The sequence below is a fragment of the Atractosteus spatula genome (assembly GCF_055471065.1).
Source record: "Atractosteus spatula isolate fAtrSpa1 chromosome 10 unlocalized genomic scaffold, fAtrSpa1.hap1 SUPER_10_unloc_1, whole genome shotgun sequence".
Lineage (NCBI taxonomy): Eukaryota > Metazoa > Chordata > Actinopteri > Semionotiformes > Lepisosteidae > Atractosteus > Atractosteus spatula.
Genome location: NW_028296612.1, coordinates 3,348,458 through 3,366,357, shown reverse-complemented (window position 1 = coordinate 3,366,357; position 17,900 = coordinate 3,348,458). Strand labels below are relative to the sequence as shown.

Sequence of the window (17,900 nt, the reverse complement as noted above, 5' to 3'; positions counted from 1 at the left end):
GTCGGTCCAGGGGTCTGTGTCCCTGGTCCAGTCAGTCCAGCTCACGTAACCCGCACGTCTGTATATGTTAGTATACGTGTGTTTGTACACGTGTGGACACAGCCCTCACCTCCAGCATGGTTCGACCGCTTCCTCCCGTCTCGCAGTCGACCTTTCCTGCTGCGGTAAGTAGGAAGTGCACCTCTGTCTCTATTTCTCCCTGCTGGCAGTGGGAGCACAGCCTGTCCTCTTATTATTGAGAGACAGGCTCACTGTCTGTTCCTCAGGCTGGGACAGGAGATCACACACTGTATTATTATTATTGAGAGACAGGCTCACTGTCTGTTCCTCAGGCTGGGACAGGAGATCACACACTGTATTATTATTATTGAGAGACAGGCTCACTGTCTGTTCCTCAGGCTGGGACAGGAGGTCACACACTGTATTATTATTACTGAGAGACAGGCTCACTGTCTGTTCCTCAGGCTGGGACAGGAGATCACACACTGTATTATTATTATTGAGAGACAGGCTCACTGTCTGTTCCTCAGGCTGGGACAGGAGGTCACACACTGTATTATTATTATTGAGAGACAGGCTCACTGTCTGTTCCTCAGGCTGGGACAGGAGGTCACACACTGTATTATTATTATCGAGAGACAGGCTCACTGTCTGTTCCTCAGGCTGGGACAGGAGATCACACACTGTATTATTATTATTGAGAGACAGGCTCACTGTCTGTTCCTCAGGCTGGGACAGGAGATCACACACTGTATTATTATTACTGAGAGACAGGCTCACTGTCTGTTCCTCAGGCTGGGACAGGAGATCACACACTGTATTATTATTATTGAGAGACAGGCTCACTGTCTGTTCCTCAGGCTGGGACAGGAGATCACACACTGTATTATTATTATTGAGAGACAGGCTCACTGTCTGTTCCTCGGGCTGGGACAGGAGGTCACACACTGTATTATTATTATTGAGAGACAGGCTCACTGTCTGTTCCTCAGGCTGGGACAGGAGATCACACACTGTATTATTATTATTGAGAGACGGGCTCACTGTCTGTTCCTCAGGCTGGGACAGGAGATCACACACTGTATTATTATTATTGAGAGACGGGCTCACTGTCTGTTCCTCAGGCTGGGACAGGAGATCACACACTGTATTATTATTATTGAGAGACGGGCTCACTGTCTGTTCCTCAGGCTGGGACAGGAGGTCACACACTGTATTATTATTATTGAGAGACAGGCTCACTGTCTGTTCCTCAGGCTGGGACAGGAGATCTCACACTGTATTATTATTATTGAGAGACAGGCTCACTGTTCCTCAGGCTGGGACAGGAGATCACACACTGTATTATTATTATTGAGAGACAGGCTCACTGTCTGTTCCTCAGGCTGGGACAGGAGATCACACACTGTATTATTATTATTGAGAGACAGGCTCACTGTCTGTTCCTCAGGCTGGGACAGGAGATCACACACTGTATTATTATTATTGAGAGACAGGCTCACTGTCTGTTCCTCAGGCTGGGACAGGAGATCTCACACTGTATTATTATTATTGAGAGACAGGCTCACTGTTCCTCAGGCTGGGACAGGAGATCACACACTGTATTATTATTATTGAGAGACAGGCTCACTGTCTGTTCCTCAGGCTGGGACAGGAGATCACACACTGTATTATTATTATTGAGAGACAGGCTCACTGTCTGTTCCTCAGGCTGGGACAGGAGATCACACGCTGTATTATTATTATTGAGAGACAGGCTCACTGTCTGTTCCTCAGGCTGGAACAGGAGATCTCACACTGTATTATTATTATTGAGAGACAGGCTCACTGTTCCTCAGGCTGGGACAGGAGATCACACACTGTATTATTATTATTGAGAGACAGGCTCACTGTCTGTTCCTCAGGCTGGGACAGGAGATCACACACTGTATTATTATTATCGAGAGACAGGCTCACTGTCTGTTCCTCAGGCTGGGACAGGAGATCACACACTGTATTATTATTATTATTGAGAGACAGGCTCACTGTCTGTTCCTCAGGCTGGGACAGGAGGTCACACACTGTATTATTATTACTGAGAGACAGGCTCACTGTCTGTTCCTCAGGCTGGGACAGGAGGTCACACACTGTATTATTATTATTGAGAGACAGGCTCACTGTCTGTTCCTCAGGCTGGGACAGGAGATCACACACTGTATTATTATTATTGAGAGACAGGCTCACTGTTCCTCAGGCTGGGACAGGAGATCACACACTGTATTATTATTATTGAGAGACAGGCTCACTGTCTGTTCCTCAGGCTGGGACAGGAGGTCACACACTGTATTATTATTATTGAGAGACAGGCTCACTGTCTGTTCCTCAGGCTGGGACAGGAGATCACACACTGTATTATTATTATCGAGAGACGGGCTCACTGTCTGTTCCTCAGGCTGGGACAGGAGATCACACACTGTATTATTATTATTGAGAGACAGGCTCACTGTCTGTTCCTCAGGCTGGGACAGGAGGTCACACACTGTATTATTATTATTGAGAGACAGGCTCACTGTCTGTTCCTCAGGCTGGGACAGGAGGTCATTTTACCATAGAGAAACGTACTGTAATTCCTACTGGGAAAGGGGGAACACAAGACTCAGTGGTTGATACCCAGTTTATTGAAGGATCTCTGCTCACAGCAGTCAACACTACACACACCCACAGAACGAGTTAAAACACCCGCTTCAAGCAGACTTGTTCCTATAATAAAGATGTTGTTTTTTTTCCTGTAGTTGAGCTTAGTCTTTGGTACAACCAACGGACACCAGAAATGTATCCAGTTAATTAACAACACAAACATCCAGGTGGGGGCCACACACAGCCGGTGGTGGAGGGGAGACCCCATTGCCCGTAAAGAGCTCGGGGTGGAGTGTCCAGAAAAGCGCTATAGAAGCGTAAACAATTACTATTTCCTCTCAACAGCATGTAGAAACAAGAACACACAATTTGGGTTCTGCCTGTTTTGCCACGACTGGCCAGGGGCACGCTGCCTTACGTCTAGTGCAGAGGTGTTAACACGCACATGAAGGAACGGCTTGCAGGCATAATACTGTCCGTCTTATCTGCGATTCCATTCCCCCGCAGACAACCCAAGCTGAAGATGACGATCGGACGTCATCCGGTAAGTACCCGCTCCCAAGCAGCTCGGCACACACGATTACACATTTCAAGGATATGAATTGACCGAAAGCGACGCAGTGTCCCGACCGCAGACGTGCGCAGAGACACTTAAAATCAGACAAAACCCCTCACCCTTAAAAAAAACAACAACTCATTTCTACACGAAATACGGAGCTTTCGCGGAGATCCGGTTTGTTTTTCTCGACGCCCGCCGTCTCCTTCCACCGCCCTCCTCTCTACTCAGAGAAAACGACCACAGGGGCGAACTCGGCAAGGGCACGAAAGGCGCGGGTTAGGTGCCGGAGCCGCTGGAAGAGGCGTCGCTCTGCTCGCTCCCTGAAAGGGACAGACAGCAAACCACACGGGGGCGTCAGCGGGGCGGCCGTGTCGGTGCCGCGACCGGAGACCGGCGGAACGGCGCGCGTGGGGGACACACTCACCCTGGGCCGCGGCGTATTTCACACCGGAGCCTGCAGGCATCTGGGCACCTACGGCGTGACAACACAGAGAGAGAGAGAGAGAGAGGTCAGCGTGGAGAGCTGTCGGATTTTATCTGCCCTCGGTTGCCGGCATGCGTCACCCCGGGGGTGGGGGGGGGGGGGGGGGGTTAGGAGCTCAGAGACACAGGTGGAATAAACCAGGAGATTTCCCAACGACCCGGGCCCTGCTGGGACTGTACTTCAAGTATCAGCACCCTGCAGCCTGATCCCAGTGGGATCTCAGTACTGGGGAAAACCAGCTCTCTACTGCGAGTGGTGTCGGGAGACCAGTAGGGGGCGATCTCCACTCCTGACTAGTATAAGGAATCCAACGTGAAGTGGGTCCCCCCACCCCACCCCCGATCTCTCTCACCTCGTCCTTTCTTCCTCCAGAGGACACAGGCGGCGACGGGCAGCACCAGAGCCACAGCCAGGACCCCGATCACCACCCCAGCGATGAGCCCAGTGTCCAGGTCGGGTTCTGGTTCTGTCAACCAATGCAGACACAGCCCTTCCCAGTCAGTGGAGAAAAGAGGTTGATAATAATAATAATAACATCACTTTATTAACCCTGTACAATGTCTTGCGTTAGGAATGTGTCTTCTCGCAGACCCCAGCTTGCTCTCCATGAGACACACAGACAGGGAGAGAGAAGCTGGGGGTCAGAGCACAGGGTCAGACATTGTACAGCACCCCTTAAGCAGTTGGGGTGAAGGGCCTTGCTCAGGGGCCCAACAGAGTAGGATTCCTCTGCTGGCCATGGGATTTGAACCAGCAAACCCTTCCAGCCACAGGCGCAGATCCTGAGCCACAGAGCCACTACCCTGCCCCATAGGGGTGTGTGTGTCTGTGTGTGTCCTGTGATGGACTGGTGTCCTGTCCAGGGTGTGTGAGTGTGTGTGTGTGTCCTGTGATGGACTGGTGTCCTGTCCAGGGTGTGTGAGTGTGTGTCCAGTGATGGACTGGTGTCCTGTCCAGGGTGTGTGAGTGATCTGTGATGGACTGGTGTCCTGTCCAGGGTGTGTGAGTGTGTGTGTGTCCTGTGATGGACTGGTGTCCTGCCCAGGGTGTACCCTGACTTTTGCCCATAGCTTAACAGAATAGACTCCGGCTTCCCCGCAACCCCGTACTGGATAAAGTGGTTTTGAAGATGGATAAATGGATTAATGACACCTCATCCGCACTGGGACAGTACAGTACCACCTACAGTCCTGGCTACAATTGCGACAAACAGACTGGAGGAAGTCCCAACAAGAACAACAAGATCCCTTCCAGTGGAGTTAACTTTTTAACCTTTTTAAGGAACTTAACCTCTTCGGTCCCAGTCCATGACATCCGATAGGTGCTCTAAGGCCTCCACTGAGGCCTTTGAAACCTTAATTAGAATCAGCAAGCAAGAACCTAGAGGGTATTTTAAGTTAGACTCAGTGAATGAAAAGGGTACTTTATTATTATTAAAAGGGTACTTTTTTCACCTGGCCTGTTATAAGTGCTTGGATGTCCTATGTTCTCATGATTGAAGTAAGTTAACACTGTCCTTCCACTGCAGAGAGGCAATGGAGGGGATTCACTGAGGTTGCATGTGTCCTAAGTCTCTCTCTCACCCCACTTGATGTCCATCCTGTTGTCCAGACCGCTGTGCTGGACCCTGCAGGTGTAGCTGTGTCTCTCTCGGCGCTCTTCCTCGCTGAGCGCCAGGCTCTTCCTCAGCTGGTAGGTCCCGTCTCCGTTGGGCAGAACCTCCCCCCCCGTCAGCTCCTGCTCCGGGACGGGACGCCCGTCTCTCAGCAGGCTCAGCTCCAGGGCCCGGGGGTAGAAGCCGCTGGCCAGGCAGGTCACCTCCGTCCCCCCAGAGAGGGCGGATGTCTTCTGGAAGACCCGGACCCTGGGCTTGACTGCGGAGGAAGAGGAGCAGAGATTCAGGGATTACTGACCTCAGACTCTAAGTTCTCGAAAGGCAGTAAGGAGGAATCAAGCCTGGTTTGCTCGAAGGCAGATCCGAACAGATACTGCTACAACACTCGATCCAGAATGAGCTCTGCAGAAAACGGTCAGTTTATTCTTACTCATGCACAATTGTCTGACTACTGTCAAGCCCTTAACAGATTATACCACAAAACTGGGGGTGACCGCCTGTACACATACTGCGTTATAGTACTGTGGTATGTGGACAGTATAATTCTGCTGTACTCTGACAATATACAGTATATACTGCAGTATCTGTACAGTACAGCTCTACAGTACTCTGTGGTGTAGATATACTGCAGTATCTGTACAGTACAGCTCTACAGTACTCTGGGGTGTATATATACTGCAGTATGTGTACGGTATAGCTCTACAGTACTCTGGGGTGTATATATACTGCAGTATCTGTACAGTACAGCTCTACAGTACTCTGGGGTGTATATATACTGCAGTATCTGTACGGTATAGCTCTACAGTACTCTGGGGTGTATATATACTGCAGTATGTGTACGGTATAGCTCTACAGTACTCTGGGGTGTATATATACTGCAGTATCTGTACAGTACAGCTCTACAGTACTCTGGGGTGTATATATACTGCAGTATGTGTACGGTATAGCTCTACAGTACTCTGGGGTGTATATATACTGCAGTATCTGTACAGTACAGCTCTGCAGTACTCTGGGGTGTATATATACTGCAGTATGTGTACGGTATAGCTCTACAGTACTCTGGGGTGTATATATACTGCAGTATCTGTACAGTACAGCTCTACAGTACTCTGGGGTGTATATATACTGCAGTATCTGTACAGTACAGCTCTACAGTACTCTGGGGTGTATATATACTGCAGTATCTGTACAGTACAGCTCTACAGTACTCTGTGGTGTATAATAACTGGTGCTGGGTTGCAAGCGCTGGGCGGGATGCCCTACTTCTCTTCATGAGGTCCTTCCTGCCCTCCTGGAGGAGTGCCTTCAGGTAATTGATGCAGAGGGGCTGCAGCAGGTTCTTGTTCATCAGCTTGTTGGTCTCCAGGAGCACCCTGTCGTACAGCCCCTCCGGGGTGAGGGCGGTCCACGCGTTGGAAGCCACGTCGAAGCTCAGGATGTCCCGCCCGTCGTAGGCGTCCCGGGACTGGAAGTGCTTGGTCCCATCGGCGTGGAGCTCACAGCCAGCCAGGCGCTGGTACGTGTGCACCCCTGGGAGAAGAGAGGGAGGTTGGAGGTCAGATCGGGGTCACTTAAGGCCACAGATCCACACCCCCACCTATCAGTACAGACGCTCTACAGTATAGCTCTACTGTGTCCACCTTGCTCTGTACACTGTACTAATTACTGTATGTGGACTATAGTGCAATTTCCCTCAGGGGATCAATAAAGTATCTATCTATCTAGTCCATACTATCCTACACATAGAGCTATACTGGATTATCCATCCACTTTCCAATTGCTTTATCCAGTACTGAGCTGTGGGGGAGTTGGAGCCTATATTGGCAAGCACTATATTGCTGTATACTGTGTGTATATATTTTATATAGTACAGTATATGATGAGAATATAGCTCTATAGCTCTATAGTATACTACAGACAGACTATATCATAGTACATACAGTATAGCTCTATAGTGTATATATATACTGTATTATACACATATATATATACTGTACTATATACTATATGCGTGTATATATACTATATATACAATATAGCATACTGAATAGGATATATAACATATAGTATATCGTCTATGCTACAGTACACATAAAGAGTAAACCTTTATAGTGTACTATACATAAAGATAAACTATATGCTATATGTATAGAATATACCTGAGCTATATACTGTATATTATGGTGTACATATTATACAGTTGTAGTGTTTCATAGCCGTTCAGGGACGCCAAATATGTAATCATAGTGGCTCTCTGAAGGCACCAGTTCTGTAGGGTTTGGGCATTTACTGAGACAATTTTCAATTGTAGCAGTAAATCACAAAGTTGATTCTTTTGATGGCTTTAGAATCCAACCATGCGATATAACTCAAACAACGCACACACACAGGTACTAATACACGAGGATACATTTATTAATACATAGAGTATGCCTTAAACCTAACAGATCTTATCGAGAGGGTTATCAGAATACAAAAGATATATATTCAATCAGTTACGAAGTGTTACACATCAAGAGGACATACGTTCAGTATATCATTCATTAAGACCGTTTCGTAAAGTGAACTTGGTTACAACTTCTACATTAGATACTCAAAACAAGTACATAACTCTTAGGAATTAAATTGATATCAACTGGTTGGGATAACAATTGAATTCTCGAGCTGTAATGCATTGAAGTTGAATACTCATCCAATTTCTGGGGATTCAGATCTCCTGCAGGCACAAACAATCAGCTGCAGGCTTGTTGCTGTCCAATCCGCGCTCTCTGGCTCCGTGCCAGGCTGTGCTGTGCGGCTTGCGACGGTGCGCTGCTGATGCTCACTGACCGGCTAGTTAGTGTTGGCTTTAACTAGCAAAGTTTGTGCACAGGAGAAAAGATGACTGTGGGTCCCAGCAAGTCAGGAAGAGGACCGGTTCGTTCCTGATGAAGACTAGTTCTGAATAGTGATTCAGCTGTCCACAGTTCTGACCTGTCCACGAGGCCTGCTGCTGGTTACTCTCTGGCAACCTCCACTCTAGACTCTTAGAACAAAGGAAAGTTCTGGCACTCGGACACACTGGCCGTTCCGTGGTTGTCCGGGCTGAGTCTCGGGATGGTCAGGAGGCGCGCTGCGAGAATGTCCTGCCCTTGGGAGCCTTCTGCTCCTGGGCCGTCCTGCCCTGGAATTCTCCTTTGAATTCCCTTTAGAACAGTCCACAGAATCCTCTCCAGAATCTTACTGAATCTCCCGAATCTGAATCTCCAGGCCTGTGTTGCCTGTTTTTACCTGGAGGAACTTCAGCTCGTTGATTGGCTGAAAGTTCAATGGGCATCAGAGTCCCACGTGGGTTACTCAGCCCTACCAGTCCCTGATTGGTTGATCAAGGTGAGATATGAGTCACTTAGTCCTGACACTTAGGAATGCAGTCCAGATGTCCATCCGGCACTCCCTAGACTGATAGGCGCCAGTGGATGACCATTGATCATGATAGCCAGACTTAGCTAAGTGCATCCCCCTTTGGGAGCTGTCCTAGGAAACCTTAAATCATCTTGCATGAATAGTTTCTCTGTGGCTGCACCACAGAGATGAACAGAGAAATGGGGCCTCATTTGGGAAGCTCAGAAACACTTAATTCTGCCTTATTATTAAGCCTCGCCGCTACATATCCCCCCTTTTTGAAGGTCACGAGGTCCTGAGGCGTTGTTGCCTTCAAAACAAAACAGAGTTAAGTGATGTCCCTTGCCATTAGAACATTAATCTTAAATGTCTACATTACTCCTCGAGAATTCATACCGGAACCAGCATTGGATACAAACAGGATGAATAACATCTGGAGTATGTATAAAAACGGTAGGAGACATTATCTAAGTCTAGGAATTACACATCAGGAAGTTCACTGTCAATATCTGATACCTCTGTGGTAGATATTTGGGGAGAAGTCACTTCCTTTCTTTTGGCATGCTACCTTTGACTCATTCATGCTACCCGGAGTACATCTTGATGTAAGAGTACATCATTCAGAGTACACTGTCAGTCATGATCCAGCTACCCGGCAGCAGTGTTACAATAACACCAGTTCCTGTTCCCAGCCCCCCGATAAACCACAACACCTGTGTTGGGTATCTGCTAGGGTGGTTTGGAGGTTTGTTCCATTAAAGCAAACTAACTACCTGTACCTCTTCAGGGCTTACTGTTTCTTGGATTTCTATCCAATTCCTTAGTGTGGCACCTGAAGGCATCCATGACCTCAAGTTTGGTCTTATGTTGTCTGGTTCTAGACCGTACAGTGTTAAGTTACCATGCTGTACTATGGCCTCCTCAGGAACTTAAAGGAACTGTTTTATTAGGTAGCTGCATCATGCCTGTCACAAGTCACAGTGTCAGTTAAACGTGGTGTGCTGACCAGCCATTTACTTCCCACCTGCTCTTCATGGGGTTCATTAACCTTCCTCTGCTCATTAGTAGCTTTACACCCTTCATTGGTGAATCGTTTAGACACAGCCAATGGATAGCTTTGGTAGCCATACCCATCTCAAGATTTGGAACCGAATTCAATCTTGGATTGCCTTCTGGGTGAGCTATGAGCGATGGGGTTAATGTCACATACTCCTCTACTGAGAAGAGTGGAATCAAGTGGGTTGGGATTTGTGCCGTGGCTAGACTGGCTACAGTGGCACTAAACTCCCTTAACAGGTCTTGTGTCAACATTCTGGCCTGTTGCACACAAGCATAAACCCACTGTATAACACCAACAATCATGTCTACTGGTTGGGGAATAAGGTTTAACCCTGTTGCATAGGAGGTTGCCTGTAGGATTTTCCCTAAGCTTTCCAACTTTTGCTGCTGTCGATACAGTCTGTCACTACCCTCTGGCCTCTCTGACACCTGCCTTCTTGGGGCAGTCAGGGTGAGAGTGCCAGTAGCACACAAACCTACCAAAAAGAGCAAATGCACAACAGTGGTGGCAGCAATCAGTCCTCCCAAAAGTCTTTTAGGGTGGCTGATCCCAGTCATCTCCTTCTGAGTGACTGTTGCCTTTCTAAGCTGGCGCAGCGTGTACATGGTGTCTTTCTCAGTATGCCATGTGGCATCTTGGGCACCAACATCCTGGAAATCTGGGGAGATCTGACACAGCTGCTGATGCTGCTCCTCCATTTCCAGGGCATCTGCTTTTTCGATTTGTTCATGCCGGTGCTCTAGGAACCCTGCAGGGGGCGGTGCAGCGGTGGAGCATGCCTGACCCTCGGCTGAGTGGTCATCTGGAGCACCTGAGTGATCTGAGATTGTTACCCCATTCTCACTGTTCAGGTCCACCCTGCACACTTCCTGATTGAGGAATCCCTCTATCGGCATGTTTACAATCGTTCGCTGGGCGTGGGTGTAGGACACCTGCTCGCTCCCCCCTTCCCTCGCTAGGGGTTCAGGGAGCTGCCCCAGCACTGGGATAGCTAGTTCATTGTCTTTGAACTTACTATCACCCACCAGGCCCATGTCAGTGCAGGCGGGGATTCTGACACCCCTCTTTGCGATGTCCTGCACTGGCAGGCGGGTGACTTGACCATCCAGCTCCAGTCTGGCTGAACCACTGTTGGTCAGACTCAGACTGACAGACTGAGCTGGTGGCTGTAAGAAAACCGGCTCGGCTTTCATTCCCTGTCCCTTCTGGGGGACTGGGTGTGTTGGCAACCCTGCTGTCGAGGCAGGAACAATCAGGTCAGTCTCACTCACTACCTGGTAGTTGTGAGAAATAATGTTACCTGACTGCAGGTTCCCTGGGTCACAGCAGAGGGAATCGGCATCTGGGATCAGGTGTGTCCACAGCGCAGTAGTCTCAGCGTCCAGCTGGACCTCCTGTCTAACCTGTGAATGTTGCACCAGGGGCACCTGGCGGTGGCCCTGTGACAGCTGCTCAAGCAGATCCTCACTAATAGAGGACCTCTCAGGGCTAAGGGCGAGGGCTACATCACCAACCTGCTCTCCTGCCATCTGGATCCCTTCCACCACTGCAGGGTGGTGGTCCTGACCCCTCTTGGGTGCCAGGGTGCACAGGGAAAGCTCCTTTTCATCGCCAGGTGGGGAGATCTGCTCCTCTTTAGGGATGTAAAAGGGGTGTGCTTTACCTGGTGGATCAGGCGGCTGCTTGGAGCACCGCTCCTGTGGCATGGAGGCTGTTGTGACCTTGGCCAGGGCACGACTTCCCTGTATATCTGGGAAACAAGATAATATTTTTATTTCTTGTCCAGAGGGAACAGAAGGAATCTCCGCATAGGCTTCTGTGTTCGGTGGGCACTGTGTGAGCACAGTCTGCCTCTTGGCCCCCCTTTCCTTCTGTACAGAAGGCTTAGGAGCCTTGACCTGTTTCCACACTTTGCCTTTCTGGTGATCCACCAAAGGTTCCACTCTGAGTCGCATGCCCTTTTCTTTTTCAACCCGTTTGAGCTTGCCGTGTGACATCAAACACCTTTCAACCTCAGTGTCAATCAGTGTCTCACTGGGTAAGACATCTCCCATGGCAGCCTTGAGGTAAAAGCTTCCTGCTTTTCCTCTGTGTTTTACTGCCTGCTCTGTGACTTCAGGGGTGGAGTCAGCACTCGCTTGGGAGTGGCTGACCTCATCCAGGCAGGAACCCTTCCGCTCAATCAGATAGACTGAGGGAGGGAGAGGGGGCGGGTCTCCGCCTCCTCCAGTGGAGAGTATCAGCTCATTCACGCTTCCGGCAGCCTTGGGGAGCGGTTGTCCCTGTCCTAATAAAGCTTGTTCAAGCCTGGCCAGGCGGGCGGCTACTGAATCCTTTTGTTCAGCCTTTTCTAGCCCTTTCCCTTCCCCGGTGTTCTCATGGCACTTAGGACGCTGGGTGCGGTCCTGTGTGAGTGCTTTGGAACGGGGCTTAGCCAGCTCAGGAGCCTGTGCTCCTTCGAGCAGGGGGGAATTAACCCTGCTGGCTCTGACGGCGAACACAGTCGCTTTAGCAGCTTTTTGCTCAGAGCGACTTTGGACATCATACTCCCAGGCTTTCTGCGCGAATCTCTTAATATCAGTCATTTTCATGGTCTGTGCATCTGTATGCATTAAGATCATCTTTCTGACTGACGGGTGGAGATTCGCAATGAATAAACCCTTGAAATGTGTGTTCTCTTCGCAACCCTCATAATTTCGCCCTGCAAAATAAGTTCGTCTAAGTCTCTCGTAATATTCGCGAGGGGACTCTGCTCTCTCGTGCTTAATGTTAAGGGCGGCGGCTATCGCGGCAGTCGGGTCAATAAACGCACTGTATTCTTCGATAAGTGCTTGACATAGCTGCTCAAAGTCATTACAGACTTCTTTCATCTGCCTAGCCATCCACTCATGTACAGCTCTGCTGGTAGTTTTCCTGACCAGAAACACTTTCTCCTGTTCTGTGGCGTTTGGCAGGTACTGCAGGGTATACCTGAGGTCCTGAATATAACTCTCGATATTATTCTCTGACACTGCGGGGTCAAATCTCTCTATGTCCTTCGCTAGCTCTCTCAGAGAATGGAGATTTATTCTCCTAGCTTCTCCGCTAACGGGGATATGGAAGAGATCGTGGTCAGACTTGTCGCTGCTAGAGAGAGTGCTTAATAGCGACTCGAATTCAGACCTTTTAGCAACCATCGTTAAACTTAAAGAGTATTACTTTTAAGTACGAAATCACAGTTTTACCACAGAAAACCACAAGATCAAGTATGCAATCAACCCGGTAGATTGCAAAAGATCACAAAACAATCAAGCACTGCTTAAAGAGCAAGGGGAACTTTTTTCTTTCGGCTTTCAGCACACTGTATTGTCGTGTATGAAACCCGCGGCGTTTTATATGAATTATTCCGCTTGGTTGATTCATTTCAGTCTTGCCACGCCCGTGCCAGGGACGCCAAATAAATGTAGTGTTTCATAGCCGTTCAGGGACGCCAAATATGTAATCATAGTGGCTCTCTGAAGGCACCAGTTCTGTAGGGTTTGGGCATTTACTGAGACAATTTTCAATTGTAGCAGTAAATCACAAAGTTGATTCTTTTGATGGCTTTAGAATCCAACCATGCGATATAACTCAAACAACGCACACACACAGGTACTAATACACGAGGATACATTTATTAATACATAGAGTATGCCTTAAACCTAACAGATCTTATCGAGAGGGTTATCAGAATACAAAAGATATATATTCAATCAGTTACGAAGTGTTACACATCAAGAGGACATACGTTCAGTATATCATTCATTAAGACCGTTTCGTAAAGTGAACTTGGTTACAACTTCTACATTAGATACTCAAAACAAGTACATAACTCTTAGGAATTAAATTGATATCAACTGGTTGGGATAACAATTGAATTCTCGAGCTGTAATGCATTGAAGTTGAATACTCATCCAATTTCTGGGGATTCAGATCTCCTGCAGGCACAAACAATCAGCTGCAGGCTTGTTGCTGTCCAATCCGCGCTCTCTGGCTCCGTGCCAGGCTGTGCTGTGCGGCTTGCGACGGTGCGCTGCTGATGCTCACTGACCGGCTAGTTAGTGTTGGCTTTAACTAGCAAAGTTTGTGCACAGGAGAAAAGATGACTGTGGGTCCCAGCAAGTCAGGAAGAGGACCGGTTCGTTCCTGATGAAGACTAGTTCTGAATAGTGATTCAGCTGTCCACAGTTCTGACCTGTCCACGAGGCCTGCTGCTGGTTACTCTCTGGCAACCTCCACTCTAGACTCTTAGAACAAAGGAAAGTTCTGGCACTCGGACACACTGGCCGTTCCGTGGTTGTCCGGGCTGAGTCTCGGGATGGTCAGGAGGCGCGCTGCGAGAATGTCCTGCCCTTGGGAGCCTTCTGCTCCTGGGCCGTCCTGCCCTGGAATTCTCCTTTGAATTCCCTTTAGAACAGTCCACAGAATCCTCTCCAGAATCTTACTGAATCTCCCGAATCTGAATCTCCAGGCCTGTGTTGCCTGTTTTTACCTGGAGGAACTTCAGCTCGTTGATTGGCTGAAAGTTCAATGGGCATCAGAGTCCCACGTGGGTTACTCAGCCCTACCAGTCCCTGATTGGTTGATCAAGGTGAGATATGAGTCACTTAGTCCTGACACTTAGGAATGCAGTCCAGATGTCCATCCGGCACTCCCTAGACTGATAGGCGCCAGTGGATGACCATTGATCATGATAGCCAGACTTAGCTAAGTGCATCCCCCTTTGGGAGCTGTCCTAGGAAACCTTAAATCATCTTGCATGAATAGTTTCTCTGTGGCTGCACCACAGAGATGAACAGAGAAATGGGGCCTCATTTGGGAAGCTCAGAAACACTTAATTCTGCCTTATTATTAAGCCTCGCCGCTACACAGTGTTTCCAGTAGGCAGCTGCGTCAGAGGAACAAGTATAGGTTTATTCCTGCGCTGGAATGAGAGGGAAAGAGACAACTTTTCGGCTGTGGGGCCTTCTTCGGGTGACGAACCCTCCTTCCAGAATACAGAAACATTGTCTCTTTTCAGCACAGGAATAAACCTGTACTTGTTCTGTTGTAGTATAGAGTATAGCTACACATATAGCATACTGAACAGGACAGTGTACTGTATGTAAGTACTTTACAGTATACACACGTGAAGAGTATAGTGTACATTATTTAATATACTGTATGGAGTTAAAAACAATATTCTAGATGTATTAAGTACAGCTATATAGTGTACTATAGAGAGACTTTATTATACTAAATGTACAGCTCTATGGTTTATATATAACATACTGATTAGGATATATAGTGTATACCTCATAGTATATTTCTATGCTATAGTACATGTAAAGACTAGACCTTTATAGTATACACCATGTATACTATACTCAACTATACTTCCTAGTATACAATATACTGTATTGAGTTAAAAGCAATATAGCAGATCTACATAGTATAGCTCTATAGTATAATGCGCACAGCGCCCCCTCCTGGCTGGCGGATCACTCTGTCAATGTGCTCACCTCCAGTGTGGTTGTACTGCTGCATCGCGCCCTCCAGCTTCTTCTTCATGCAGTAGTGGTTGTCCTCCGCCACGCTTACGGCCTGGTTCAGGTTCAAGAGCCAGGGAGACTCCGAGGACCAGGGCCAGCGGAGCATCGGCCGCTTGCTGTCGCTGTCGTAGCATCGCAGCTGGACGCCGTCCAGCATCTCCACTGTCACCAGTTCCGGGAACTGCGTCTCTCCGATGATCAGCGTGTTGACGTACCACAGCGAGTGGGCTGCTGGGGCGGCTGAGCAGGGAGGGACACGGGGGTGAGTGCTGATGTGCGGATGGGCTCGCCCGCTGGCTGAGCTGAGCTGATTCCATCACAGCTCTCTCTCCAGTCCAGGGTCACAGACTGGGGGAGCTGGAGTCTGTCCCAGCAAGCAACAGGCACAAGACAGGGCTCACCCTGGACAGGACACCAGTCCATCACAGGACACACACACACTCACACACCCTGGACAGGACACCAGTCCATCACAGGACACACACACACACACACACACACACACACACACACACACACACACACACACACGAGAGCAAGTTCACCCAGAAGCCAATTAACCCACCAGCCTGTCTCTGGACTGTGGGAGGAAACTCACAGGACACACACACACTCACACACCCTGGACAGGACACCAGTCCATCACAGGACACACACACACACACACACACACACACACACCCCGGACAGGACACCAGTCCATCACAGGACACACACTCACACACACATACATACACAAACACACACCCTGGACAGGACACCAGTCCATCACAGGACACACACACACACTCACACACCCTGGACAGGACACCAGTCCATCACAGGACACACACACACACACACACACACAGGAGGAAGTGTTAGAAACAGGTCATTCCAGATGGAAGAGAATAGCTACTGTAGGTGGTCAGACAGGTTTAGCTCAAGGGAAGACAAATGAGAAACAATGATTTTCAGTGATAAAGTCTGGGGTGTGTCCGTTGGTATGTGTTGGGCTAAGAACAAACTGAGTTAGATCAAAGCAGATATATACGATCCTCAAAGGAACAAGTAATGGGTTTATTCCTGTGCTGAAAAGAGAAGAGAAAAAACAACGTTTCGGCTGTGTAGCCTTCTTCAGGTGACGAACCCTCCCTCCAGAGGGTAGGAGAGTATACAGTACTCTCCTACCCTCTGGAAGGAGGTACCAGATCCGTCGTCTAAAGACTAAGAGAGCACTGACTTTATTTGGATGTAAAAGTTTTGAATTGCTGAACGATGAAAAGTTTATGTACAGGAAGAGTCCGTACTGTTGCTGTTGGTGTTTCGGACTCTATACCAGCTAACTGTCTGTTTTTAATCTTGTTAAGAGAGGTCTGCCCGAGCGATGTTGCTGAATGTTGTCTTGTACTGTACTGTTGTTGTGTTGTATTATGGTCATATCATGGGCAATAAAGGTGAACTGGTTTCAATTCAGTTCAACAATGCGCCACTTAACCGGAAGTCACACCCACAGACACACTCACACACAAAACATATTTCAATCTTTCAGAATGTTTTCGCCTTGTTTTCTAACGAGCACTGACTAACAATCCAGCAGCTCTTAACAACGTCAAACACGAAGGGGCTCCAAGGTTTCTCGCAGCACTGCAGACGAAAAAGCCTGCTTGTGCTGTCATACAGCACTCGAAAACCGGCGCAAGAACTTTTCACGCTCGAAATGTACAGCGTGTCAGGACAAACGGACACCCAGCACCCAGCCCAGTGTCTCCAGTGCGTTCATCTGTGTCTTTGAGAGCAGCAGGCTCGTCCCTGTTTTGGTATCTAGCTAACACCTAGGGAGTCGCCAGTTTATGCAGTGTGTCGCAGGCACACTCGACACAGAGCGACGCGCAGTGATTTTCTTATTTTTTTATTTTTTGTAGTAGAATAATCTGCAATGTTTTTTCTTTTCTCTACTTCTGTTTTGTTGTTGTTGTTGTTGTTCGCCTTCTATTGAAACGTACAGGAGTGCTGTGCGTCGATAAACAAAATGTCCCTCAGGGGACAAAAACATCCTATCTTGACGGAGCTGTTGTGTGGCGAAATCGTTCAACTGTATCACCTGTCGGTCGTTTCCGAAACCGACACAGGAGGACGGGGGTAAGAACGAGCTGCTATCTGAATATCTGAAGAGCGGCTGACAATTGACCCAGACGTCCCAACGCATTTGTAAAGTTTTAAGCGGAGCGAGCTGAGAGACGCGCAAACAAACAAAAAGAAGATATAAATAAATAATAAATTAAAAAAAAAAACCGAAAACAAACTTACCAGCCCGAGCGAAGCCGCTCAGACAAAGCAACCCCAGGAAAGCAAGAAACGGCTTCATGCTGTTTTCTTGGGCGAAATAAAGGCGCAGCCAGACACCTAAAGTCACGAGAGGACCAGCTACCAGGCTCGGTTTTCTGGTTGTGCCTACACACCTGTGTGCGGTTTCTGGGAAATAAAACCTTGTTTTGCAGATACTGTAGTTTGTAAACAGAATCGCACTGCAATGAAAACAAAAGCAGGGCACCTGTCACCTGTCACCGGGCAGACGGAGCTGGGTCTGGGTTAGTTTTCTACACGGCTGCGGGTCCGTCTGTAGATGCTTCATCTCGGCCCCCCCCGCCCCCCAA

The 17,900-nt window shown here is 48.4% G+C and overlaps 1 protein-coding gene across 1 annotated transcript; it reads right to left on the bottom strand.

Moving 5' to 3' along the window:
* Nucleotides 1-2,635: 2,635 nt before the first annotated feature.
* On the bottom strand, nt 2,636-17,721 carry LOC148813460 (class I histocompatibility antigen, F10 alpha chain-like). Its single transcript, XM_088908248.1, has 7 exons — nt 17,554-17,721; nt 15,235-15,504; nt 6,538-6,804; nt 5,243-5,533; nt 4,012-4,125; nt 3,600-3,647; nt 2,636-3,495 (listed from the first exon to the last, which is right to left on the bottom strand). Exons 1-7 carry the CDS (start codon nt 17,609-17,611, stop codon nt 3,452-3,454), a joined length of 1,092 nt encoding a protein of 363 aa, XP_088764374.1. The 5' UTR covers nt 17,612-17,721; the 3' UTR covers nt 2,636-3,451.
* Nucleotides 17,722-17,900: the final 179 nt, after the last annotated feature.